Raw genomic sequence first — 27500 nt, forward strand, 5'->3', positions numbered from 1 at the left:
TCGATACATTTCGTCCTTATTTCAGGTCATTTTCTTTGCCAATGGGGAAAGAAAATTGGTCTTGTCTCATTGGCAATTTTACTTTCTTATTTCAAGCGAGATTTACCCTAGAACTGGTCTGAAATGTCCTCAAACAAGCAAAGCAAACTCGGTCCGATCAGGAAAAGTGTCTAAATGAGTGAAAACATTTCCTCAATTCAAGTCATTGAAATTTGACAAAAATATGACAAAAAAATACCAAAAAATGACAATGTGACAAAAAAATTGATAAAAAATGGACGAAAAAATGACAAAAAAAATGACAAAAAAATGACAAAAAAATGACAAAAATGTGATGAAAATTTGACGAAAAAATGACAAAAAACTGACCAAAAAAAAATACAAAAAATGACAAAAAAATGAAAAAAAAAATACAAAAAAATGAAAAAAAATGGATGAAAATTTGACAAAAAAATACATAAAAAATACAAAAAAATGACCAAAAGGTAAGAAGTTGTTGGGCATTTGTCCTGGATTATTTCACTTGTTCTGAGATGTTTCTGACTCGTTTCGATACATTTCGTCCTTATTTCAGGTCATTTTCTTTGCCAATGGGGAAAGAAAAACGTTCTTATCTCATTGGCAGTTTTACTTTCTTATTTCAAGCGAGATTTACCCTAGAACTGGTCTGAAATGTCCTCAAACAAGCAAAGCAAACTCGGTCCGATCAGGAAAAGTGTCTAAATGAGTGAAAACCGCTCGAAACAAGAAACCTGAACAGAGCACATTATCTGCAGTTTGGCTTTACCCAAATCAAAAAGAAAAAACTAGCAACAAAATTGAGACGAAAACGAGGATGAAAACGCAGAAGCCACAAAAAAGAAGCAAGAAAAGTGACAACAAAGTGATTAAAGAGCAAAATAGCAAAATGAGCAAAATAGTGTCAAGACAGAGCGAATCTAAACAAGACTTAAAAATGCATAACTGAAAGTATTTTATCTACACTCTTGCCTCTAAAGGCCTATTCATGCTCCACAAGACGCGAGAACTTTGTTCTCGCACCCAGAGCTGCGAGAACAAAATGACGTCATGTTGTTCTCGCAGCTCCTGTTCGGCAGCTCTCGCTGACGCATCCGCTCAGCAGAACTTTGTTCGGCAGGGCTGCGAGAACTCTGGCTGTGATTGGCTGGATTTTTAGTGGGCGGGGTTATTTTGGCGGAAGCGGGAAGCGAGAATCCAATGTTTACGTCTTAACACCGGTGCGGAAAACGGAGACAACACGGATAGTTTTGTGGCACCGCTCGTGACAGTAAAATACTTCGCTGAAGGATTACAAGGACACACACACGGCAAAGTCCTGGGGAGAAACACGTGGACGTTTTGGGCGAGGACGAAGAGGAAACAGAAGAGCCTGGCGCTGCCTGCGTGACAGAAGCGAGTGATGAAGAAAAAAGTGGTTCAGACCAGGCTTGTAAACCTTAGACCTTCATCAAACACCGGGAAACGTCACCAACATGTTCAGTGAAGGTTCTTGGATGGACAAAACCTGTACTGAGCTACACTCAAACAACATGGTTTTACCGAGTGACACGGAGGTAAACTTTTAACGTTAACGCTAACGTTTTCTACCATAATAAACCAGCGGGAGATGTGGCTAAACATGAAGTCAATCTTCAAAATGTTTGCAATATCGTGACTGATACATTTTATAATAGTTTGAAGACAAATGGCTCGTTTTATTTCGGTCATTCCTTGTTTGTTTTGGCTGCAGAAAAAGGGGGCGTGGCCGTTCGGCAGAAACACGTCTTGTGGAGAATGAAATGTCAGAGCTCAGACGAACTTTGTTCTCGTTCTTTTTGCCTCAAGAACAAGAACAAAGTTCTCGCGTCTTGTGGAGGATGAAGAGGCCTTTACTGTAATTGATTAATTCTATGTTGATGTTTTCATTGATTGTATTTGTTTTCTTATATTTATGCAACTGTGAAGCACTGTGAATTGCCTTGTGCATTGTGCTCTACAAATAAACTTGCCTTGCCTTAAAAAAGTGACAAAAAACTGATTTAAAAAAAAGTGACAAAAACGTAGGGCTGGGCAATCAATCGAATTTTACTCTAATCGAGATTTTAGTAAAGGTCGATCACGATAATCGCGCGGTTTGAATCGAGGAGAATTGGCCGGTCCTGTCGCATTCTGCCTGTCAGGTCAATCCCAGGGAAACAAACAGGAAGCACGGATGATACATGCGGCACAAAGGAGAGGACCCAAAGTTGTGCTAACTCGTCTAAAGGGCAAAACAGAAAGACGTGAGGAGCCTCAGAGACCAGGACACGCTCGGGGATGAAGAGGAAAACTATCCGTCGCTGTTTGGACCCTGTGGATTTGTTTTGAGGCTGCAGCCGTGGATCTGCTGGAATTCTTACTAATAAAAGCGCGGTTTACTCATGTCTTTATGTAAATAATAAGTCGTTAGTGTTAGTGCAGAGAAACGCTTTCTGCTTCTCACATTCTTCAATCGTCCCACTTTTCTGCGTCTCCTTTGCAGATGTTTGTGGGTGCTTTAGGGTGAAGGGGCGACATGGGGAGGCTGTAATGTGACGCTCAAGTGTGGACTTTGTTTTTACCGATGATTTAGCTGCAGTTTTCAGTTTGGCCGCAGCATCCGTTTACACGCTGGTCCAGGAAACACCACTGTTATTGTTTATTGACTGACTTTGGCTGTAGCTGGGCATAAGTTGTGAATACTCCAGCAAAACCAAACACTATTGAATCCCTCTTAAAGTGTCTCTTAAAAACTTGGTTGGCCCAGAACTTCCTAAGTCTTAACGAGAAAAAGACAGAAGTTATTGTTTTTAACAACAGCAAATCTGCAAATGACCCGCATGAGGTTCTTGGCTCTCTGGCTCCTCACCTTCGAGCCTCTGCCAGAAACCTTGGGCTAGTTTTAGACAAACACCTTCAAATATAACAAACAAATTCTGTGATAAAAGCTTCTTCCAGCTTAGAATTCTCAGTAAAGTGAAGGTTTATCTTCCGCACAGCGATTCTGAGCGAGTTATTCATATGTTTATATCGTCGCGTCTCCACTATTGCAACTCGCTGTATTGTGGGCGGGACAAATCCTCACTCCGCCTACAACCAGTCCAGAACGCTGCTGCACGCTTACTGACAGGGACGAGGAGGCGGGAGCATATCACCCTGTGCTGGCCTCCCATTGGCTGCCCGTCAGCTATAGAATTGACTTTAAGATCTCGATGCTTGTGGATCTGCTCCTGAGTATCTCCCAGTCAGGTCAGTAAGGTCTGAGAACCAGCTGTCTCTGAACGTGCCCAGATCCCGTTTAAAGACGCGAGGAGATCGAGCTCCCAAACTCTGGAACAGTCTCCCTCTAAACGTCAGAGCTGCTCCGACCATAGAAACCTCTAAAGGCCTATTCATGCTCCACAAGATGCGAGAACTTTGTTCTCGCACCCAGAGCTGCGAGAACAAAATGACGTCATTTTGTTCTCGCAGCTCCTGTTCGGCAGCTCTTGCTGACGCATCCGCTCAGCAGAACTTTGTTCGGCAAGGCTGCGAGAACTCTGGCTGTGATTGGCTGGATTTTTAGTGGGCGGGGTTATTTTGGCGGAAGCGGGAAGCGAGAATCCAATGTTTACGTCCTAACACCGGTGCGGAAAACGGAGACAACATGGATACTTCGCTGAAGGACAAGGACACGCAAATGGCAAAAAAGTCTTGGGGAGAAGCACGCGGACGAATAGGAAACAGAAGAGCCTGGCGCTGCCTGCGTGAAAGAAGCGAGTGATAAAGAAAAAAGTGGTTCAGGCTCGTGGACGGAGGGAGACCAGGCTTGTAAACCTTAGACCTTCATCAAACACCGGGAAATGTCACCAACATGTTCAGTGAAGGTTCTTGGATGGACAAAACCTGCACTGAGCTACACAGACTCAAACATCATGGTTTTACCGAGTGACACGGAGGTAAACTTTAACGTTAACGCTAACGTTTTCTAACATAATAAACCAGCGCGAGATGTGGCTAAACATGAAGTCAATCTTCAAAATGTTTGCAATTACCGTGACTGATACATTTTATAACAGTTTAAACTCAAGTAGTTCGTTTTATTTCGGTCATTCCTTGTTTGTTTTGGCTGCAGAAAAAGGGGGCGTGGCCGTTTGGCAGAAACACGTCTTGTGGAGAATGAAATGTCAGAGCCCAGACGAACTTTGTTCTCGTTCTTTTTGCCTCAAGAACAAGAACAAAGTTCTCGCGTCTTGTGGAGTATGAAGAGGCCTTAAGACTGCCCTTAAAACACATCTGTTTGCGCTGGCATTGGATTCACGCTGAGCTGTATTATAACTCTATTGTGTGCGCTTGTTGTTTTATATTGTGTACCTGTATGTGAAGCACTTTGGGCACCTAGTGTTGTTGTAAACGTGCTGTACAAATAAAGCTGACATTGACTCTATGTATACGCCCAAAACTGAAAAAAAGAAACATAGAAAGTTCAGCGTGTGAAGTGTTTGGCAGACGCTGGCTCGATCGTCCAGGTGTGACAGCCCCAGAAGACAGTAGAAAATGTCTCTCAGCCCCAGAAGTTCTCTCTGAAAAACGACCCAAACTCACCAGGATGATCTGCTCTGACTGAAGCGACTCCCCGTCCTTCGAACACTGCAAAGAAAACACAGCCGTTATTCTCAAATATCGAAGGACGTCTGGTAAAGAGTTAAAATGGCCGACGCCCTTTGAGTCTCTGCCCGTGTGATAAGTCTAACGAAGGCGACATCGATTCAAAACGTTACTTCAACCGTTTAACCCGATGTTCCATCCGCCGAGCATAAAAGAGGAAACACGCGGTATGAAAGACGTGACCCCGTTGTCGTGGCAACAACATTACCGGCCGGGGGTCGGTTTCACCAATTTCCCTGGGTAATTCTAGCTCCGTGCGAACAGGCCAATCGCATGGGCCTTAATTTGTGACTTTTCTGGGAACGCACGGAGATGTGACTGCATTGTTTTAGCAGCAGGAAGAACATGAGGAGATGTGAAACAAACTAAACACACTTTACTACCAAAGAAAACTGCAGAAATACATCTGCTGCAGGATACTGACATTATAATAGTGTTAAACATGGGTTGTTGTTGTTGTTGTTGTTGTTGTTGTTGTTGTTGTTGTTGTTGTTTGTTTCAAAGTATATGGCCCTGGAGAATGTTAGTTACGGGTCAGTGGTACTCAAACGTTTACACCGATCTGCACTAGGGATGTCACGGTAACCGGTGTAGCGGTAAACCCCGGTAAAAATTTTGACGGTGAAAATGACCGTCTTGTTTTGTGTTTTTATTATTATCTCGGTGAATAACCGCACCCGCGGTGTCGGCACGGTGAGCCTCACCAGCCACCGTCTCATCTGCTGCAGTTTCCGCGCATGCGCACTTTGTTGTTTGCAACACAAACAAAACTTTCTCGAAGCTGGAATCATGTCCGACACGACAGCGCAGGATCTGTCAGCCTCAGAGTTCAGTTTGCGGAACGAGCAGGAAAAAGTGTCTCTAAAGCAGCAAGACTTCGAACCTCTGACTCTCCTGCGTGACCGTCTCTCTCTATAGCAGTAAGTTAACGCTGGTGTTTTAGCTGAAATACTGATGTGGGACTTTGGGTTGAGGAGAATGTAACGAGTCGCCTCATAGTGCGGCTGCAGCGCCACCACCAGCATAAGCCGTGTCCGGATACCTCCGCACGATGGCACAATGCGTTACGGGGCTCCCGGTGGCAGATTGCAATAGATTCACTCTCGCCGCAGTTTTATGAATTTAATAATGATGGTATTTTCCCAAATCTGCAAAGCGAAAGCTCACTGGAAGGACAACAACAGTTTTCCTGATATAGACGGTTTATCTTCGTTTCTGACGCTATAAATAGTTCATGTAAAACCCTCGAAACATCAACAACACATCGTTATAGTTCCTTTACTTTGATGTGAAAAGGCTTTGTCTGTATTTTTTTATGTAACAAGCACTGTTAAACTTTTTTGAAACGATTTTAGTTTGTGTAGGACTATCAATGCTTTCTGAACATATTAACACATATTTTTAAAAAATACCGCGATAAAACCGAAAACAGTGATAATTTTGGTCACAATAACCGTGAGGTAAAATTTTCATACCGTGACAGCCCTAATCTGCACCTCATGAAACATTTCAAATAAGCCGAATGCCCATCTCGGGTCGCCCGTTGCATTATGGGTAGTGGAGTTTCTTTGGCTCCAAAGCAACGAAGAAAGAGACAGACAGAAACGACCGTTCATATGTAGAGCTGCTTCAAAAGTGACGACCAGGCCTTGTTCACAGAGTTGGAGAAACTATGAGACATTTGTGACGCTTGAGGGCGACTGTTGGACAAAGTGCAGGGTCTGAAACTGTGGCCTCAAGTCCCGACATTCAGAGCATTCAAACTGGGATGAGACATAAACAAGTAGAATCATTCTCTTTTTGTCAATAAACTAAATCTTTTTGTTATTGTGACCAGAGATCCACATAAAGGTTTTGCCTCTAAATTTACTTTATTTGTATTTTTTTTTACTCACCAGAACGATGTCGTCGCAGCACGAAGCACAAGTGCAGGAGGCGGCGTGAGGAACCAGGATGCGGTCCTAAAGGAAGCAAGTATTGGGTCATTTCCATTGGAACGTCTGCTCAAACTGACAACAATAAGGCCAATAATCACTGCATAATGGAAGAAAACTGCACTTTCTATACGGACTAAATCTACCTCTAGGGGACGTCTCGGAGACAACCGGTGAGACCGGCCCTTAAAGGAACAGGCCACCGTTTTACACACTGAGATATGTTCTTACTTTAGCTTAGACGAGTTCATGTGTACCTGTCTGGTCTTCACGCGTGTCCTCAGTCACGTAAACACAGACGGCGTTAGCATTTAGCCCCTCCTCCTCAGTAACATCCTCACTTCACTGTGCGGATGTGGAACTACTCTTGGTGTTATTACGCCTCACAATATAAAACGGTGGCCTGTTCCTTTAAATAACAGTTACAGCCTCTGCTAGATCTCTCCAGTCGAGCATTGAGCCATGAAAAACGTTTGACTTGATTGGAAAGATCACACACACATTCTTGTTTTAGAAAGATCATGCAGATGAAAGACCTCTGCCACGTGGTCCTGTGGTACGGCAATATTGTGTAAGATGTGAGTAACAAACCTGTTCAAAGCATCACCATTAGATTCTGTCCTTAGACCCTGACTCCAGTGATCACCTCTGGCCGGGCTCACCTGGATGAGGCGGATCCTGACTCCAGTGATCACCTCTGGCCGGGCTCACCTGGATGAGGCGGGTCCTGACTCCAGTGATCACCTCACAGGCTCACCTGGATGAGGCAGGTCCTGACTCCAGTGATCACCTCACGGGCTCACCTGGATGAGGCAGGTCCTGACTCCAGTGATCACCTCACAGGCTCACCTGGATGAGGCGGATCCTGACTCCAGTGATCACCTCTGGCCGGGCTCACCTGGATGAGGCGGGTCCTGACTCCAGTGATCACCTCACAGGCTCACCTGGATGAGGCAGGTCCTGACTCCAGTGATCACCTCACGGGCTCACCTGGATGAGGCAGGTCCTGACTCCAGTGATCACCTCACAGGCTCACCTGGATGAGGCAGGTCCTGACTCCAGTGATCACCTCACAGGCTCACGTGGATGAGGCAGGTCCTGACTCCAGTGATCACCTCACAGGCTCACCTGGATGAGGCAGGTCCTGACTCCTGTGATCACCTCACAGGCTCACGTGGATGAGGCAGGTCCTGACTCCAGTGATCACCTCTGGCCGGGCTCACCTGGATGAGGCAGGTCCTGACTCCAGTGATCACCTCACAGGCTCACCTGGATGAGGCAGGTCCTGACTCCAGTGATCACCTCACGGGCTCACCTGGATGAGGCGGATCCTGACTCCAGTGATCACCTCACGGGCTCACCTGGATGAGGCAGGTCCTGACCTCAGTGATCACCTCACGGACTCACCTGGATGAGGCAGGTCCTGACTCCAGTATAACCTCACGGGCTCACCTGGATGAGGCAGATCCTGGGTTCAGTGATCACCTCTGGCTTTGCTCACCTGGATGAGGCAGGTCCTGACTCCAGTATAACCTCTGGCTTTGCTCACCTGGATGAGGCAGACCCTGGGTTCAGTGATCACCTCTGGCTTTGCTCACCTGGATGAGGCAGGTCCTGACTCCAGTGATCACCTCACAGGCTCACCTGGATGAGGCGGATCCTGACTCCTGTGATCACCTCTGGCTTTGCTCACCTGGATGAGGCAGATCCTGGCTTCAGTATAACCTCTGGCCGGGCTCCTCACCTGGATGAGGCAGGTCCTGACTCCAGTGATCACCTCTCGGGCTCACCTGGATGAGGCGGGTCCTGACTCCAGTATAACCTCACGGGCTCACCTGGATGAGGCAGGTCCTGACTCCAGTGATCACCTCTCGGGCTCACCTGGATGAGGCAGGTCCTGACTCCAGTGATCACCTCTCGGGCTCACCTGGATGAGGCAGGTCCTGACTCCAGTGATGACCTCACGTGCTCACCTGGATGAGGCGGGTCCTGACTCCAGTATAACCTCACGGGCTCACCTGGATGAGGCAGGTCCTGACTCCAGTATAACCTCTGGCCGGGCTCCTCACCTGGATGAGGCAGGTCCTGACTCCAGTATAACCTCTGGCCGGGCTCCTCACCTGGATGAGGCAGGTCCTGACTCCAGTATAACCTCACGGGCTCACCTGGATGAGGCAGACCCTGGGTTCAGTGATGACCTCACGGGCTCACCTGGATGAGACAGGTCCTGACTCCAGTGATAACCTCTGGCCGGGCTCACCTGGATGAGGCAGATCCTGACTCCAGTATAACCTCTGGCCGGGCTCACCTGGATGAGGCAGGTCCTGACTCCAGTATAACCTCTGGCTTTGCTCACCTGGATGAGGCAGAGCAGTGGTCTCCCTGCGTATCGGATGCTCCTCTTCCAGTCCTTGCTGCTGGCGCGTCCGGCCAAACCCTCGAACTCGGTGGGCGTGTACCACTGCTGATTGTGTTTGACGCAGCGCCCTTTGCCTCCTGAGCACAAGCAATCCATCAAAACTGTTTACTCACAAGCACTGCTCAAAGTTACAGCCGAGGGCAGAGGGCGGATCGCAAACTTTATAAAAGTTAAAAGGGAAAAGGGGAGCGGGGTTTGTCATCACTCTGAAACTCAAAGTTTCTTTCACTTCACAAGGTTCTGTCATGACTGGTTCACAGAAAGTATAGGCATCTCTACTCACAGCCTAGGCCTGATTTTGATGTGAAATCATTCAATTAAATTATATATTTTTACTCACATATATATCAGTAATCTACTGCTTAAGTAGTAGTAGTAGCTACATAAGTTGAGACCATTTACCAGTTAGCAAGGCCTCATATCTCCCTCTTTTATTTTTGAATTCACTGTCAAACTAAAAAGAATAGGTTTACTCGTTTTGGGCATTGTTGTGATTTTTCTTTTTCCCCAAACAGTTCAAACATTAGAGCTCCGCTCCTCCTAAAGGTCAAATTCTGCATATCCGAGGTGTTTCGATGCAGGTCTGAAGCTCAGTGAGATCAGGCTGTGTTTGTTGCCACATACATGTCAGACCCAGACCACTATGTGGGGGCTGCCCCTCCCTAAATGAACCGGTTTTAAAGAGGGCGTGTTCTGCTTTAAAGAGGGGGTGTTCTGCTTTAAAGAGGGGGTGTTCTGCTTTAAAGAGGGGGTGTTCTGCTTTTGTCAGTCCCATAGCACCAGTCTATATCCCACTACAATGATGACAAACCTTCTGTTGGTCTGTAAATGCAGTAAATTAGAATAACTGCCTTGTATAAAATGAGACGAAAACAATGATGGAAATGTGACAAAAAAATGACGAAAAATTGACAAAAAAATGACAAAAATGGGATAAAAATTTAACAAAAAAATATAAAAAATTAACAAAAAATAAATAAAAATTTGACAAAGAAAAATACAAAAAATGACTAAGATTTGATTAAAAAATGACAAAAATTTGACCAAAAAATAAATAAAATGGACAAAAAAATGACAAAAATGTGACAAGAAAGTTACAAAAATGAGTTGAAAACCCAACAAAAAAATGATGGAAAACAAATCTGATGACGTGAGGAAAAAGATCCTCTCGGTTCAGGCGGGAGTTAAGAGGTTAAAGAGGGGGTGTTCTGCTTTAAAGAGGGGGTGTTCTGCTTTAAAGAGGGCGTGTTCTGCTTTAAAGAGGGCGTGTTCTGCTTTAAAGAGGGGGTGTTCTGCTTTAAAGAGGGGGTGTTCTGCTTTAAAGAGGGGGTGTTCTGCTTTAAAGAGGGGGTGTTCTGCTTTAAAGAGGGGGTGTTCTGCTTTAAAGAGGGGGTGTTCTGCTTTTGTCAGTCCCATAGCACCAGTCTATATCTCACTACAATGATGACAAACCTTCTGTTGGTCTGTAAATGCAGTAAATTAGAATAACTGCCTTGTATAAAATGTCTCTCTCAAAATGGCTGTAGTGAATGTCTTGAAATAGGCCTCTGTCTCTTTAAGAACCTCTGAGCCTTTAGACACGCCCCCTCCACACGCTGTCTGTGGCATCAGTGGGGAGGGGGTTCTGCTGAGGAGCAGTGGTTGGTTACTCGGCTGGTGACCAAAGCTCGGAGGCGTCTCCAGGAGGTGGGGGCGTTCCTAGGAGGACTCAGGCAAACCTCTCCCTAAAATGGCCGCCATCAGAGTTTTGACAGATTACTCAAAATGGCCGCCATCAGAGTTTTTACAGATTACCCAAAATGGCCGCCATCAGAGTTTTTACAGATTACTCAAAATGGCCGCCATCAGAGTTTTTACAGATTACTCAGAAATACGTGAATGTGCCAAGGCAACACTTCAGCCATGTTCTTAATGAGGGAGTGACAGAATAACAGGATGGAAAGCTCGAAAAAGTACATTTTCCATAATACCTCCCCCTTTAAGTGAACTGAACTAGTCCGGTCCTGCTGAAATCCCCCCATAGGCTCAGATTGTATTCATATGATCATGTGAGTTTTTCCCCCACAGTTTTTCCATGTGTTTTCTCCCCAATGTCCCCCAAATTTTCCAAAAACTTGCCCACAATTTTCCCCGTTTCTTTCCAAGTTTTTCTCCAATGTTTCCCAAATTTACCCCAGTTTTTCACATGTTTTTTCACACGTTTTCCCCTTTTTTGCTCTTTTTTTTTTTCAACTTGTGTTTCACTGTTTTTTATTTCAAAAATGTGATGACCAACAGGATCCAAACTTGAATATATAGATTTCATATTTCTTTTTTTTATTTCTTTTATTTAGTTCCTGACCTGAAGTGTCTTGCTCAAGTGCACGCGTACCTGAGCCGAGCCGGTTCTTGTACAGGATGCCGCTGGTCTCTCGGCATCGCACCGGCAGCTCGTTGTTGTAGACAGAAGGGTCCCAGTTGTATTTGGATCCGGAGGGTTTGTCCTGGGACGGCGAGAGCGGCGTGGTGGGCGTGTGCGGGCCGGACGAGCAGACTTCAGAGAGAGAGAGGGGGGGAGATGAAGCAGGTTCAATGTCTGAGAAAACATCTGGGTCTCTCTTAGGGAGGCCCCGACACCACTTTTTCTAAAACCGATACGAGTACTTGGATTTAAGTACTCGCCGATACCGAATACCGATACGAGTACAAGGCATTTTCTTCAACATTCTTACTTCTTCACAGCAGGTTGGTTTGTAATTAGTTAATTTACTCATAGGGCTGCTCGATTATTGAAAAAATAATAATCACGATTATTTTTGTCATAATTGAAATCACGATTATTCAAACGATTATTTGTTGCCTTTAAAAAAATCCAGCAAAAAAGTGACAAAAATCCAGCAAAAAAAAGACAAAAATCCAGCAAAAAAAGGACAAAAATCCATCAAAAAAGTGACAAAAATCCAGCAAAAAAAGGACAAAAATCCATCAAAAAAAGGACAAAAATCCATAAAAAAAAAGACAAAAATCCATCAAAAAAGTGACAAAAATCCAGCAAAAAAAGGACAAAAATCCATCAAAAAAAGACAAAAATCCATAAAAAAGTGACAAAAATCCATAAAAAAAGTGACAAAAATCCATCAAAAAAGTGACAAAAATCCATCAAAAAAGTGACAAAACATTTAAAAGCAGTTATATTAGAATTGTGCTGATGCCATTCATTCATTTATTTTATTTTCATTCAATATAAGTTTTTATTTTTATGTCTCTGTCCATCATAGACAGAAAAGCCCATGTCCAAAAGCTCCCAATGCCTGAGCTTTATTCATTTATGTGTTTTTATTCAACAATAGTATTGAGATGTTTCTTAAATGGTCTCTTTTCGTCTTTACTTCAGCTCCTGTAGATTTTCTCGTGTGTTTGTAGTAACTTAGCGAGAAGCTACAGCGTTTTCATTTTTCTGCTGCAGCTAATTTTCCTCAATATAAACATGCTGTATGTCTTTAATCTGGATTTTCTGAGGACTTTTTAGTCGCTGGGTTAGTTTTTCAGATGAAATAATGTAATAAAGTCAGCTCTATGTGGATTATTGTGTTTACGCTAAACAATTGTCCAGCTTGTTGCTTCTTCTCTCCTCAGCTGAGAGCTGCGCCTCGTAGCTGCGCCTCGTAGCTGCGCCTCGTAGCTGCGCCTCGTAGCTGCGCCTCGTAGCTGCGCCTCGTAGCTGCGCCTCGTAGCCGCGCCTCGTAGCTGCGCCTCGTAGCTGCATCCCTAGACACTTTGCTCTCATCAGGCCATAAAACCATTGACAGATCTGTCTTTAGGGCTGCAACTAACGATTATTTTGTAATCGATTAATCTATCGACTATTTTTACGATTAGTCGCTTGGCTGTGAATGGTGTAGGAACATTTTATTTTTTCCATTTTTTGTATCACATGAAGCTAAAGTGGATCCGCTCGAGGACGTGTTGAGGAAACGTAAAGTAAATGTTTGTTGGAGGCTCTTGGTGCTAATTCTGCTTCTGATCGGACGAGACACAAACACTTGCTATAAAAACAAAGTAGTTTTTCATCAAAAATACTACATTTTCAGGTAATTTTTGCTCTGTTTGAGTCTGAGTGAACCAGAAAACGATTAATTGATGACTAAAATAGTTGTCGACTATTTCAATAATCGATTAGTCGTCGATTAATCGATGAGTTGTTTCAGCCCTATCTGTCTTTAGATCATTCCTGACCCCGTCTAACATTTCAGCTCATGTGTTCACACTGGACGCTTCAGGACAGATGCAGCTGCTGAGAGTGACGGCACTGGAAGTAGATGGATGATGGTTACTTTGTGTTTTTCTTAAATAATTGAGCTATTACACAATTAAAGGGACTGTACAGAGTTTAAAAATGTTAAAATTATGTATTTTCCTCCCCCTACATGTTCCTCCATGTCCTCATGTGTAGAATGAGCTCAGACCTGTTCATCACAACTGCCTCTAAAATCCTGCTCTGTCACTCAGAAAGTCCTGCACGAGCTTAATATAGAAACTGCAGTTACGTGTAAGGCCTGAGGTGGCAGTAGTGAGTATACAATGACGAACTTGCATCTAGTCCCTTTAAGCAAACTCAAAACTAGGGCTGTCACGATAATTACTATATCGACTTCAATAAATAACAGATAAACTACACATTTTGGGCTCGATATTTATCGTCTGTACATTTATTAGCCCCCCCTCCCCCCCCCCCCATTTGTTCTTTGTAAAACTTTGATTTCTAACTGAAGCAGATTAAGTTACATTATACACACTTTAGGAGAGTTGACAGTTTCTAGTATCTTTAGAGTCAATAATATCGTTAATCGCGATACTTTCCTGACTCAATAATACGCCACCGATTTAATCTCCAAACCCCCACCTGAAGCAAGTACAGTTTCTCCAGCTGGCTTTACCCAAATCTAAAAGCTTCTTGGAAAAAAGCGACATAATAGTGACAAAATATGACGAAAACAAGGATGAAAATGCAACAAAAACGTGACCAAAAAAGCGATGAAAAAGTGACAAAAAAGTGCTGAAAATACAACAAAAAAGCCACAAAAGAGTAACACAAAAGTGATGCTAAAGTGACAAAAAAAGAGGACAAAAATGTGTGACAAAAACACGACAAAAAAGCACTTTAGCTGAAACCTCGGTCACGAATGATGAGGATGTTGATGTTTGTCTGTGTCTCGTATTTGTTGGATTGAAAGTCACTGATTAGTAAAGTAAAGCGTAGGGCTGTGCAATTAATCGAAATTCGATTACGATTTCGATTACAACAGTAAACGATTACAAAATTAGCATAATCGCAAAAAATCGATTATATATATATATATTGTTTTTTTTTCATTTTTTTTTTTCTAATTTTTAATTTTTGGATTTCTGTCTTTTTTTTGCTGGATTTTTGTCACTTTTTTGATGGATTTTTGTCACTTTTTTGCTTGATTTTTGTCACTTTTTTTGATGGATTTTTGTCACTTTTTTGCTGGATTTTTGTCACTTTTTTTGCTGGATTTTTGTCTTTTTTTGATGGATTTTTGTCTTTTTTTTGCTGGATTTTTGTCACTTTTGGATGGATTTTTGTCTTTTTTTTGATGGATTTTTGTCTTTTTTTTTTAATGGATTTTTGTCTTTTTTTTTAATGGATTTTTGTCACTTTTTTGATGGATTTTTGTCTTTTTTTGATGGATTTTTGTCTTTTTTTTTTAATGGATTTTTGTCACTTTTTTGATGGATTTTTGTCTTTTTTTGATGGATTTTTGTCACTTTTTTGCTGGATTTTTGTCTTTTTTTGATGGATTTTTGTCTTTTTTTTTAAATGGATTTTTGTCACTTTTTTGATGGATTTTTGTCTTTTTTTGATGGATTTTTGTCACTTTTTTGCTGGATTTTTGTCACTTTTTTGATGGATTTTTGTCTTTTTTTGATGGATTTTTGTCACTTTTTTGCTGGATTTTTTTAAAGGCAACAAATAATCGTTTGAATAATCGTGATTTCAATTATGACAAAAATAATCGTGATTATTATTTTTTCAATAATCGAGCAGCCCTAGTAAAGCGCGTCCAGTGTGTGTAATGTATGTTCAGAGCTCATTTACATATTCAACACACGGAAGAACCACTATAGGAATGTGCGCTGTGGCCTCAGGTCCGTAAGTGTCAGGTAAACCCCAGAGAGGGATATTCTTGGAGGAAGAGGAGGAGTGAAGGCCAGGAGCGAGAGCAGCACCAGGGCCGGACTGGGACTGAAACCAGCCCTGGACTCTGCTCAGTCTGGACCAAATTAAATGTGACACTTCCACAGATACACATGTGAACCTCTGACCCCCCGCCTTAGCCCAGAGCATTTTCTCCAGTTCGGCTTTACCCAAATCTAAAAGCTTCTTGACTGGAGAGCAACACTGTGACGCCTCATTTGAAAGTTCAAATGTAGAAAAGTGACGGTCACTTTTTGTCACGTTGTCGCTGCATTTTTGTCATGTTTTTGTTGCTTTTTCATTACTTTTTTGTCACTTCTTCGTTGTGTTTTTGCCTCTTGTCCAAAAGCTTCTGGAAAAAAGGTGTGAAAATAGTGACAAAACTGAGACGAAAACAATAATGAAAATGTGACAAATAAGTGAGAAAAGATTGACAAAAAAGTGACGAAAAATTTATGAAAAAGTGGCAAAAATGACAATAAAATAAAATAAAAAAATGACAAAAAAATGACAAAAATGTGATAAAAATGTGACAAAAAAATGACAAAAAAATGACAAAAAAATGACAAAAATGTGATAAAAATGAGACAAAAATTTGACCAACAAAATGACAAAAATGTAACAAAAAAAGTGACAAAAAGTGACAAAAAAATGACAAAAAAATGACAAAAAAATGACCAAAAAATGACCAAAAAATGACCAAAAAATGACTAAAAAATGACTAAAAAGTGACAAAAAAATGACAAAAAAATGACAAAGAAATGACCAAAAAATGACCAAAAAATGACTAAAAAGTGACAAAAAAATGACAAAAAAAATGACAAAAAAATGACAAAAAAATGACAAAAAAATGACAAAAAAATGACAAAAAAGTGACAAAAAAATGACAAAAAAATGACAAAAAAGTGACAAAAAAATGACAAAAAAATGACAAAAATTTGACCAAAAAATGACAAAAAAATTAGAAAAAAAAATTAGAAACAAAAATTAGAAAAAAATGACCAAAAAATGTGATAAAAATTCGACAAAAAAAAGACAAAAAATGACCAAAAAAAATGGGTTACAAAAATGAGTTGAATACGCAACAGAAACAAGATGAAAAAAAAATGTGATGACGTGAGGAAAAAGATCCTCTCGGTTCAGGCGGGAGTTAAGAGGCTTTTAGATTTGGGTAAAGCTCGGTTTCGCCCGGGTGTGAGGGTATAAGGTGAAGTGAAAGGCCAGACCGGTGGCCCTAGAGCCAGTGGCCCTTCTGTGCTCTTCCAGAATACAGGACATATGGCCAGTCCGGCCCCGGCAGCAGGTATGTAGGTAGTATGTAGTAGTGGTTGTAGTAGTATGTAGTGGCTGTAGTAGTATGTAGTAGTAGTGGTTGTAGTAGTATGTAGTAGTATTGTAGCAGTGTGGGGGACAGCAGTACCTGGAGCGAGGGCCGCGGGGGACTTGAGCCCGGCCGCCTCCACGATGCCGGTGTCGGTGTGGACCACGATCAGAGTGGCCTTCTGATTCAGACCCTCACTGAGCTGCAGCGTGCGGCCGCTCTGCAGCACAAAGAGAAACATTCTAACCTCTTCTTCAGTTACAACATGCTTCTGCTCCAGGAACAGTGTGTCCTATCACAGTTACGCACACGATACTCTGATTTCACATGGGCCTGTACATTCACTGTGTCACTGTATCAAACAGATCAGTGTGTGGATGCAAATCAACTTCCTCCAGTTAAACGCAGATAAACTGAGATAATCGCCCACAAAAACACAGAGGTCGTCATTGGTCAACTCGAAGCTCTTTCACGAGAACCTAAACATCAAGTTAGAAATCTCGGGGTCATCATGGACTCAGACCTGAACTTTAACACATATCAAGTCCATTACATCAGCGGCCTGTTACCACCTCCAAAACATTGTTAAAATAAAAAACACAGTGTCTAAACCAGACTTGGAGAGATTAATTAAAACGTTTGTCTCCAGTCGGTCAGACTATTGTAACTGTTCACAGATCTTTCCAAACGTGCAGCTAAACACCTGCAGTGAGTTCAAAACGCTGCTGCTCGAGTCCTGACCAGAACCAGGAAACACGACCACATTAGTCCAGTGCTCCGGTCTCTGCACCGGCTTCCTGTCGCTCAGAGAATAGAGTTCGGGAATGTGACGTCATATCGCCAAGCATTATGGGATTAGCAGCTGAACTAATGGAGATTTTAGAAGTTAAAATTTTTTGTCATTTTTTGGTCACATTTTTTTGTCAAATTTTGTCAAATTTTTGTCACATTTTTATCACATTTTTTGTCATTTTTTGTCATTTTTTTGTCATTTTTTGTCATTTTTTGTCATTTTTTTGTCATTTTTTGTCACATTTTTGTCATTTTTTTGTCACATTTTTATCACATTTTTATCATATTTTTGTCATTTTTTTGTCATTTTTTGTCATTTTTTTGTCATTTTTTGTCATTTTTTGTCATTTTTTTGTCATTTTTTGTCATTTTTTTGTCATTTTTTGGCACATTTTTGTCATTTTTTTGTCACATTTTTATCACATTTTTATCATATTTTTGTCATTTTTTGTCATTTTTTTGTCATTTTTTGTCATTTTTTTGTCATTTTTTGTCATTTTTTGTCATTTTTTTGTCATTTTTTGTTCAAATTTCGTCACATTTTTGTCATTTTTTTGTCACTTTTTTGTCATTTTTTGTCATTTTTTGTCATTTTTCATCAATTTTTCGTCACTTTTTTGTCACATTTTCATCATTGTTTTCGTCTCAGTTTTGTCACTATTTTCACACCTTTTTTCCAGAAGCTTTTGGACAAGAGACAAAAACACAACGAAAAAGCTCTGTTTGGTGTTACTGTGAGGCACATTGAGTTGTCAAGTACATGAAATGTGCCATATAAATAAACTTGCCTTGCCTTGCCTTGCCTTGCCTTAAAATACTGGAGTTATTGTTCACATTAAACACTTGGACCACAGTGAGTTAGATGTGTTTACCAGCAGCTGCTCCACGGCTATTTTCTGATTGATTGAATAATGTTAGTCAATGGAAATGTATGCTAACAGCTGCAAAGATGGCCGATCTCCATGGTAACTGTGGACTTTCCCGAACTCTATAGATTTTAAAACAGCTCTGTTGTTACAAGTCTCTTAATTGTCGGGCACTAAAGTATAAAGCTGACGTGTTAGAGCCGTATAGATACAGACGCATCTCGTCATAGAAGGGGCGGGCGGGGCTTCACCGAGGGGGAAAATAGAATCTTTTGGGAAACACAATTTTCCCTCTTTTTTGCCATTTTCTGGTGGAATATGAACTTATTCATCACATAAATAAAGTCAGGTGTAACTCGGGCCCATGTGGATATTTCCTCACAGCAGATTGTTCAGTAGAAGTGAAAAAACGGCAGTTGTAGCAAGCGCTAGCTAACCGTTAGCATGAGCCCGATGCTAACACGTAGCATCAAGTTAGCATTCTCCGTTATTCATGTATTTATGGGCTGTTGAACCACTTTGCTCCTCCCCATGTCTTTGTATCATTATTTAGTAGAAACTATGTTCATAATTCAGCGTTTGTTAAAGTAGTTTTTGAATAATTAGAGAAAATATACATTTTTTCTCAATTGTTTTCCCCTTAACTGTTTTCAAAAATGACCATATATGGGCGATTCCAGAGATGCCGTCTGTATCTATGAAGCATCTCGGGCCTTGAGATCCTCGGGGGGGGGGGGGGGGGGGGGGGTCTCCTGGTGGTTCCCAGAGTCAGGACTAAACACGGTGAGGCTGCGTTTCAGTTTCATGCAGCAAAAGAAAGGCCTCACCCCTGACTGTGTTTAAGTCCAGGCTGAAAACGTGCCTGTTTACTGCTGAAGGTATTTTAACTACTTTTAATATATACTTTTGTGCTTTTTTTGTGTTTTTGGTGTTGCTGTGAGGCACATCGAGTTGCCTTGTGCATGAAATGTGTTGTATAAATAAATCTGCCGTGCCAATAGGAAGCTACACACATACATGTTCAAACTACTGGACTCCACACGGTCAAAGCTCGGTCTTAAACCTCCGACATCGGCACAGCTTTGCTCAGTGGAGTCATTAATAATGTGTGGATGAAGGCGGTGCGATGGTGAGGTGTTGAAATCTCCCACTGCGGCTGTAAAAGGCAATAACCCACCAGCACATGTTCGGGAAGGCCCCCTGCAGTGGCCCCGGCCGTGGTGAAGACGCCGTCATCCACCCCATGGACGCTGGACACGGACACTGCAGTCACACGCGTCACCTCTGTCCACACAAGCAGTAAAACATAAGCATATATCTGGAGGGAGAAGAAACATCACAAAGAAACTGAGCACATGTGGTAAGATAAAAGTTATGTTGGGATAGGGCTGCTCGATTATTGAAAATATAATAATCACGATTATTTTTGTCATAATTGAAATCACGATTATTCAAACGATTATTTGTTGCCTTTAAAAAATCCATCAAAAAAGTGAAAAAAATCCATCAAAAAAAGACAAAAATCCATTAAAAAAATGACAAAAATCCATAAAAAAAAGACAAAAATCCATCAAAAAAAGTGACAAAAATCCAGCAAAAAAGTGACAAAAATCCATAAAAAAAAGACAAAAATCCATAAAAAAAGACAAAAATCCAGCAAAAAAATTACAAAAATCCAGCAAAAAAAAAAAGACAAAAATCCATCAAAAAAAGACAAAAATCCAGCAAAAAAAGACAAAAATCCATAAAAAAAAATGACAAAAATCCATAAAAAAATGACAAAAATCCATAAAAAAAAGACAAAAATCCAGCAAAAAAATTACAAAAATCCAGCAGAAAAAACAAAAATCTATCAAAAAAAGACAAAAATCCATCAAAAAAGTGACAAAAATCCAGCAGAAAAAACAAAAATCCATCAAAAAAAGACAAAAATCCAGCAAAAAAGTGACAAAAATCCAGCAAAAAAATGACAAAAATCCATCAAAAAAGTGACAAAAATCCAGCAGAAAAAACAAAAATCCATAAAAAAAAGACAAAAATCCATAAAAAAAGACAAAAATCCAGCAAAAAAATGACAAAAATCCAGCAAAAAAAAAATGACAAAAATCCATCAAAAAAAGACAAAAATCCAGCAAAAAAAGACAAAAATCCATAAAAAAAATGACAAAAATCCATAAAAAAATGACAAAAATCCATAAAAAAATGACAAAAATCCAGCAAAAAAATTACAAAAATCCAGCAGAAAAAACAAAAATCCATCAAAAAAAGACAAAAATCCAGCAGAAAAAACAAAAATCCATCAAAAAAAGACAAAAATCCAGCAAAAAAGTGACAAAAATCCAGCAAAAAAATGACAAAAATCCATCAAAAAAGTGACAAAAATCCATCAAAAAAAGACAAAAATCCAGCAAAAAAGTGACAAAAATCCATAAAAAAAGTGACAAAAATCCATAAAAAAAGACAAAAATCCATTAAAAAAGTGACAAAAATCCAGTCAGTGAGACCTGGGAGGGGGTGATTGGGAAGAACGGCCTCCCCGATCTGAACCCGAGTGGTGTTCTGTTATTGGACTTCTGTGCTAGTCACAGTTTGTCCATAACGAACACCATGTTCGAGCACAAGGGTGTCCATAAGTGCACGTGGCACCAGGACACCCTAGGCAGGAGGTCGATGATCGACTTTGTAGTTGTGTCATCTGATCTCCGGCCGCGTGTCTCGGACACTCGGGTGAAGAGAGGGGCTGAGCTGTCAACTGATCACCACCTGGTGGTGAGCTGGATCCGCTGGCAGGGGAGGAAGCCGGTCAGACCTGGTAGGCCCAAGCGTGTTGTGAGGGTCTGCTGGGAACGTCTGGCGGATCCCTCTGTCAGTGGGGTCTTCAACTCCCACCTCCGGAAGAGCTTCACCCAGATTCCGGGGGAGGCGGGGGACATGGAGTCAGAGTGGACTCTGTTCTCCTCCTCCATTGTCGATGCGGCTGCTCGTAGTTGTGGCCGTAAGGTCTCTGGTGCCTGTCGCGGCGGCAATCCCCGAACCCGGTGGTGGCGCCCGGAAGTAAGGGATGCCGTCAAGCTGAAGAAGGAGTCCTACCTGGCCTTATTGGCTTGTGGGACTCCTGAGGCAGCTGAGAGGTACCGGCAGGCCAAGCGTGCTGCGGCTCGGGCGGTCGCGGAGGCTAAAACTCGGGTCTGGGAGGAGTTCGGGGAGGCCATGGAGGAAGACTATCGGTCGGCCTCGAAGAGATTCTGGCAAACCATCCGGCGCCTCAGGAGGGGGAAGCAGTGCTTCACCAGCACTGTTTACAGTGCGGGTGGGGGGCTGCTGACCTCGACTGGGGATGTCGTCGGGCGGTGGAAGGAGTACTTCGAGGACCTCCTCAATCCCGTCGTCACGTCTTCCAATGAGGAAGCAGAGGCTGAGGACTCGGAGGTGGGCTCGCCCATCACCGGGGCTGAAGTCACCAAGGTGGTGAGAAAGCTCCTTGGTGGCAAGGCTCCGGGGGTGGATGAGATTCGCCCTGAGTACCTTAAGTCTCTGGATGTTGTAGGACTGTCTTGGCTGACACGTCTCTGCAACATCGCGTGGCGGTCGGGGACAGTGCCCCTGGATTGGCAGACCGGGGTGGTGGTCCCTCTCTTTAAGAAGGGGGATCGGAGGGTGTGTTCCAATTACAGAGGAATCACCCTCCTTAGCCTCCCCGGTAAGGTCTACTCCGGGGTGCTGGAGAGGAGGATCCGGCCGATGGTTGAACCTCGGATCCAGGAGGAACAATGCGGTTTTCGTCCTGGTCGTGGCACACTGGACCAACTCTATACCCTTCATCGGGTACTCGAGGGTTCGTGGGAGTTCGCCCAACCAGTCCACATGTGTTTTGTGGATCTGGAGAAAGCGTTCGACCGCGTCCCTCGTGGTGCCCTGTGGGGGGTGCTCCGGGAGTATGGGGTCCGGGGCCCTCTGCTAAGGGCTGTCCGTTCCCTGTATGACCGCAGCAGGAGCTTGGTTCGCATTGCCGGCAGTAAGTCAGACCTGTTCCCGGTGCGTGTTGGTCTCCGCCAGGGCTGCCCTTTGTCACCGGTTCTGTTCATTACTTTTATGGACAGAATTTCTAGGCGCAGCCAGGGGCCGGAGGGTGTCCGGTTTGGGAGCCTCAGAGTCTCATCTCTGCTGTTTGCGGACGATGTTGTTCTGATGGCTTCAACGAACCAGGACCTTCAGCACGCACTGGGGCGGTTTGCAGCCGAGTGTGTAGCGGCCGGGATGAGGATCAGCACCTCCAAATCCGAGGCCATGGTTCTCCACCGGAAAAAGGTGGCTTCCCCTCTTCAGGTCGGTGGGGAGTCCTTGCCTCAAGTGGAGGAGTTCAAGTATCTCGGGGTCTTGTTCACGAGTGGGGGACGGATGGAGCGTGAGATCGATAGACGGATCGGTGCGGCGTCAGCAGTGATGCGGTCGCTGTATCGGTCTGTCGTGGTGAAGAGGGAGCTGAGTCGGAGGGCAAAGCTCTCGATTTACCGATCGATCTACGTTCCCACCCTCACCTATGGTCATGAGATTTGGGTCATGACCGAAAGGACAGGATCGCGAATACAAGCGGCCGAAATGAGTTTCCTTCGCAGGGTGGCTGGGCGCACCCTCCGAGATCGGGTGAGGAGCTCAGTTACCCGGGAGGAACTCGGAGTAGAGTCGCTGCTCCTTCACGTCGAAAGGAGCCAGCTGAGGTGGCTCGGGCATCTGTTTCGGATGCCTCCTGGTCGCCTCCCGCGGGAGGTGTTCCAGGCATGTCCTAGTGGGACAAGGCCTCGTGGAAGGCCCAGGACACGGTGGTGGGACTATGTCTCCGAGCTGGCCTGGTGTCGCCTCGGGGTCCCCCCAGAACAGCTGGAGGAGGTGTGTGTGGATCGGGAAGTTTGGGCATCTCTGCTGAGACTGCTGCCCCCGCGACCCGGCCCCGGATAAAGCGGAAGAAAATGGATGGATGGATGGACAAAAATCCAGCAAAAAAATTACAAAAATCCAAAAATTAAAAATTAGAAGAAAAAAAAATGTAAAAAAAAAAATGTAAAAAAAAAATTGAAAAAAATAAATAAAAATTATAATTGATTTTTTGCGATTATGCTAATTTTGTAATCGTTTACTGTTGTAATCGAAATCGTAATCGAATTTCGATTAATTGCACAGCCCTATGTTGGGATGTGTGGGATATTGAGTAAGCTCATCTTTGCTTCACAAAAGACATGTTATTATAATTACCTTGCAGTCAATTCCCATGACCATGTAATGAATCTATGTTTGTGATTGCACCATGTTTACTCCTTTCACTTGTCAAAGTAGGGCTGTGCAATTAATCGAAATTCGATTACGATTTCGATTACAACAGTAAACGATTACAAAATTAGCATAATCACAAAAAATCGATTATAATTTTTTTGTTCAATTTTTTTGTTCAATTTTTTTGTTCAATTTTTTTGTTCAATTTTTTTCAATTTTTTTTTTTTTCTAATTTTTAATTTTTGGATTTTTGTCACTTTTTTGCTGGATTTTTGTCTTTTTTCTGCTGGATTTTTGTAATTTTTTAGATGGATTTTTGTCATTTTTTTGCTGGATTTTTGTCATTTTTTTGCTGGATTTTTGTAATTTTTTAGATGGATTTTTGTCACTTTTTTGCTGGATTTTTGTCTTTTTTCTGCTGGATTTTTGTCACTTTTTTGCTGGATTTTTGTCTTTTTTCTGCTGGATTTTTGTCATTTTTTTGCTGAATTTTTGTCACTTTTTTGCTGGATTTTTGTCATTTTTTTGCTGGATTTTTGTCTTTTTTCTGCTGGATTTTTGTCTTTTTTTTGCTGGATTTTTGTCACTTTTTTGCTGGATTTTTGTCATTTTTTTGCTGGATTTTTGTCACTTTTTTGCTGGATTTTTGTCACTTTTTTGCTGGATTTTTGTCACTTTTTTGCTGGATTTTTGTCACTTTTTTGCTGGATTTTTGTCACTTTTTTGCTGGATTTTTGTCACTTTTTTGCTGGATTTTCGTCACTTTTTTGCTGGATTTTTTTAAAGGCAACAAATAATCGTTTGAATAATCGTGATTTCAATTATGACACAAATAATCGTGATTATTATTTTTTCAATAATCGAGCAGCCCTATGTCAAAGTAAATAAATGACTATCAATGATTCTACTTGTGTGACCGACTCGCTGTGAGATGTGAGGATGGGACATGACGGGATAGACTTGAGTTTAAGGCCCTACACCTGATTTTTGGATCACAAAAACCTAACTTTCCTAACATTATGTGCAGAATCCCAATTCCTTACAGAGGGCAGTTTAAAGAGGCACATTTCACAGCTTGCTGGTTCATGAAATTGCTAAAAAGGCTTTAATTAGACGAACATCGCACAGTGTTTTTCCCCCAAAATATCACAGTTTACAAAACACTAGAACTACGACGAGAGACAAATAGTGCCATTCAGTTTGACAGGTAATTAGATAAAAGCTGTGAGGTCCATTTCATGTTTTCAGGGTTGCAAAGAGAAATGCAAGACCTTTTTAAGACCTAGAATTACAAAGTTAAAGACCGCGGGCTCCTAAAGATGACTCACATGGTCCGCATGGCGCCTGTACTTTCCATCACAGTGGCCTCTGATCCGCCAGGGTGAAACGTGTGGAAGGTTTTCTCTGTTAATGGAGCCTCTCACCAGAAAACCTACAAAACAACTGATCCTGGAGCGTCGGATAAACCACTGTGATGGAAGTAAAGGTGCCTGCTGACCCCCAAGGGCGTAGGTTTGGTGTTACTATTGGTGGGGACACTTTACCCCCCCTCAAAAATAAATAAATAAATAAATAAGCTTTTTTTTCACTAAGATAATGCCTCTAGACTTGTCAAACATCGTCACATAGGCATATTAATATGACTCTCTGTTGTAGTTTTGTTTTTATTAGTGAAAATCAGTCTCTAAACTCCCCGTGTTGCTCCCCCCCCTCACTGCTGCGCTCAGAGAACATGGCCGCTCTCCTCTCCCACTCAACTTGTTAATAAAATAAGTTATGGAACGGGCAGACCGACCATTTTCTGATGGTTGTTGAGTGAAACATCCGACATAAATAAACTAGAAACATGGCGTGTTTCCGTCGGACACGTAAATGCGTCTCACGCATTCTGTCTCTTCATGAAGAGACAGAAGCTCCGCAGTTGCAACCCGAAAATATGCTTTTCTCCGCAAATATTTGACCAATCAACGCGAAACAAAAAGTGTTGTGATGGCGATCGTCCTCCCCCAAGACTAAAGTGCCACATCTGAGTCAAGTCTTTGTGAAAGATCACACAATGTGAATGAAGTTGGTGGGGACAACTTGGCCATCCTGAAATATTGATGGGGACATGTCCACACCAGTCCTTCAGGAAGTTACGCCCTTGCTGACCCCTCATGCAGCCGCCCGGTCACTACAGGGTCAAACACATAAACATCAGCGCTTCTTTCTACATGAACAGTTGTATAAAGCACCATTAAGATTAAGGTCAAATAATATATGAAATTCAAAAACAAAAAACGCTTGATTTGTATCAGTTTAGAGCAGAACAAGACAATCTGCATCATATAACAAATGGTTATGGGAATAAGTATTAGGGATGGAGGAGTTTTCCTTTACATATTGCCTTCATTTGCAGTTTTATGCTGATTATTGATGTGGGCATTAGATACTGTTCTATAGGGCTGTGCAATTAATCGAAATTCGATTACGATTTCGATTACAACAGTAAACGATGACAAAATTTGCATAATCGCAAAAAATCGATTATAATTTTTATTTCAATTTTTCAATTATTATTTTTTTTTCCAATTATTATTATTTTTTTTAAACAATTTTTTTAAATTTTTAATTTTGGGATTCTTGTCACTTTTTTGCTGGATTTTTGTCTTTTTTCTGCTGGATTTTTGTCACTTTTTTGATGGATTTTTGTCACTTTTTTGATGGATTTTTGTCACTTTTTTGATGGATTTTTGTCACTTTTTTGATGGATTTTTGTCTTTTTTTTAATGGATTTTTGTCTTTTTTTTTTGCTGGATTTTTGTCACTTTTTTGCTGGATTTTTGTCTTTTTTTTTGCTGGATTTTTGTATTTTTTTTGCTGGATTTTTGTCACTTTTTTGATGGATTGTTTTAAAGGCAACAAATAATCATTTGAATAATCGTGATTTCAATTATGACAAAAATAATCGTGATTATTATTTTTTCAATAATCGAGCAGCCCTAATTTATACGACTCTTGTGGGTAATGATCTAAACTGTGGGACAGGTGGAGAAAGGCCTAAATGAGGGACAGGTGGCGACCATACACTGAATATGCTTCTACATTTGTTTTGATGCTGGCGCGCCCCCTGCTGGCAGCGTGGTGTAAGCGGAACTGATGGTGGCTAATGCTAACTAGCTCCGGCGGTCCCCGGGCCTCGCCTGCAAACGCCGCCTCCGCCTCGTCGATGCTTCCCGACTCCGCGATCACCGCCATGGCCCGGACCTCGGCCTCTGACTCCGTGTCCGAGCCGGGGGCGCTGGGGGGGTCGTGTTCCTCCTCCTCCTCCTCCTCCTCCAGCCCGAGCGCCTTCGTGGCCGAGTCCGCTTCCTCCATTCTCCGCCGAGGCCCGACAACAGCCGAGCGCAGCCGAAACGCGGAGCCCGAAATGTGCCGAGGCTGCACGAGCCAGGCGCAGGCGGCGGGCGCGGGAAAACTTCAGAAAACACGAAAAAACAAAATGGTGGTTCCAGAAAAACAGCGTTTAAATCAGCGATACGTGTCCAGGGAATCCCAGGTCTGAGCACGAAAACCGGCGCACATCACACGGACAATTTGTGGGTGAAGTGATGAGCCGAGCACCGCCGGAAAAGCACGAGGTGAGCCGAAGAGGAATGAAGAGACCCCCAGCGGACAGAGTAGGAATCAGCGAGCAGGGAGGTTTTATAGCAGTGTTTCCCAACCAGGCAGAGCCGTGGGAAGATGTTTTAGTTAGGGGGCGCTGAGGGACAAAATGTACCCCCAAAATACTGTTTCTGTGCATAAATCCTGTTTATTAACCTCTTAACTCCCGCCTGAACCGAGAGCATTTTCTCCAGTTCAGCTTTACCCAAATCCTGTAGGCCAGTGTAACGCCTCATTTGAAAGACCTACAAAACTAAATGGATCTTTTTCCTCACGTCAGATTTTTTTTCAGCACTTTTTTTGTCGGGCAGTCGACTCATTTTTGACAAATTATTCAATTTTTTTGGTCAAATTCTTATCAATTTTTCGTCCATTTTTTCCAAAGTTTTTA

The 27500-nt window shown here is 42.5% G+C and overlaps 1 protein-coding gene across 1 annotated transcript in view; it reads right to left on the minus strand.

The window, feature by feature from the left end:
- Positions 1 to 27500, minus strand: part of deaf1 (DEAF1 transcription factor) — a gene marked incomplete at its 5' end in the record, with an annotated part of 59135 nt that overhangs the window by 29609 nt on the left and 2026 nt on the right. Inside the window, 7 exons of the mRNA XM_079560016.1 lie at positions 4603 to 4647; positions 6561 to 6626; positions 8956 to 9095; positions 11390 to 11551; positions 16638 to 16758; positions 19374 to 19514; positions 26549 to 26921. Coding sequence (XP_079416142.1) covers positions 4603 to 4647; positions 6561 to 6626; positions 8956 to 9095; positions 11390 to 11551; positions 16638 to 16758; positions 19374 to 19514; positions 26549 to 26921 — 1048 coding nt within the window. The remainder of the gene's footprint in view (positions 1 to 4602; positions 4648 to 6560; positions 6627 to 8955; positions 9096 to 11389; positions 11552 to 16637; positions 16759 to 19373; positions 19515 to 26548; positions 26922 to 27500) is intronic.

This window comes from Gobius niger (genome assembly GCF_951799975.1).
Source record: "Gobius niger genome assembly, chromosome: 7".
Lineage (NCBI taxonomy): Eukaryota > Metazoa > Chordata > Actinopteri > Gobiiformes > Gobiidae > Gobius > Gobius niger.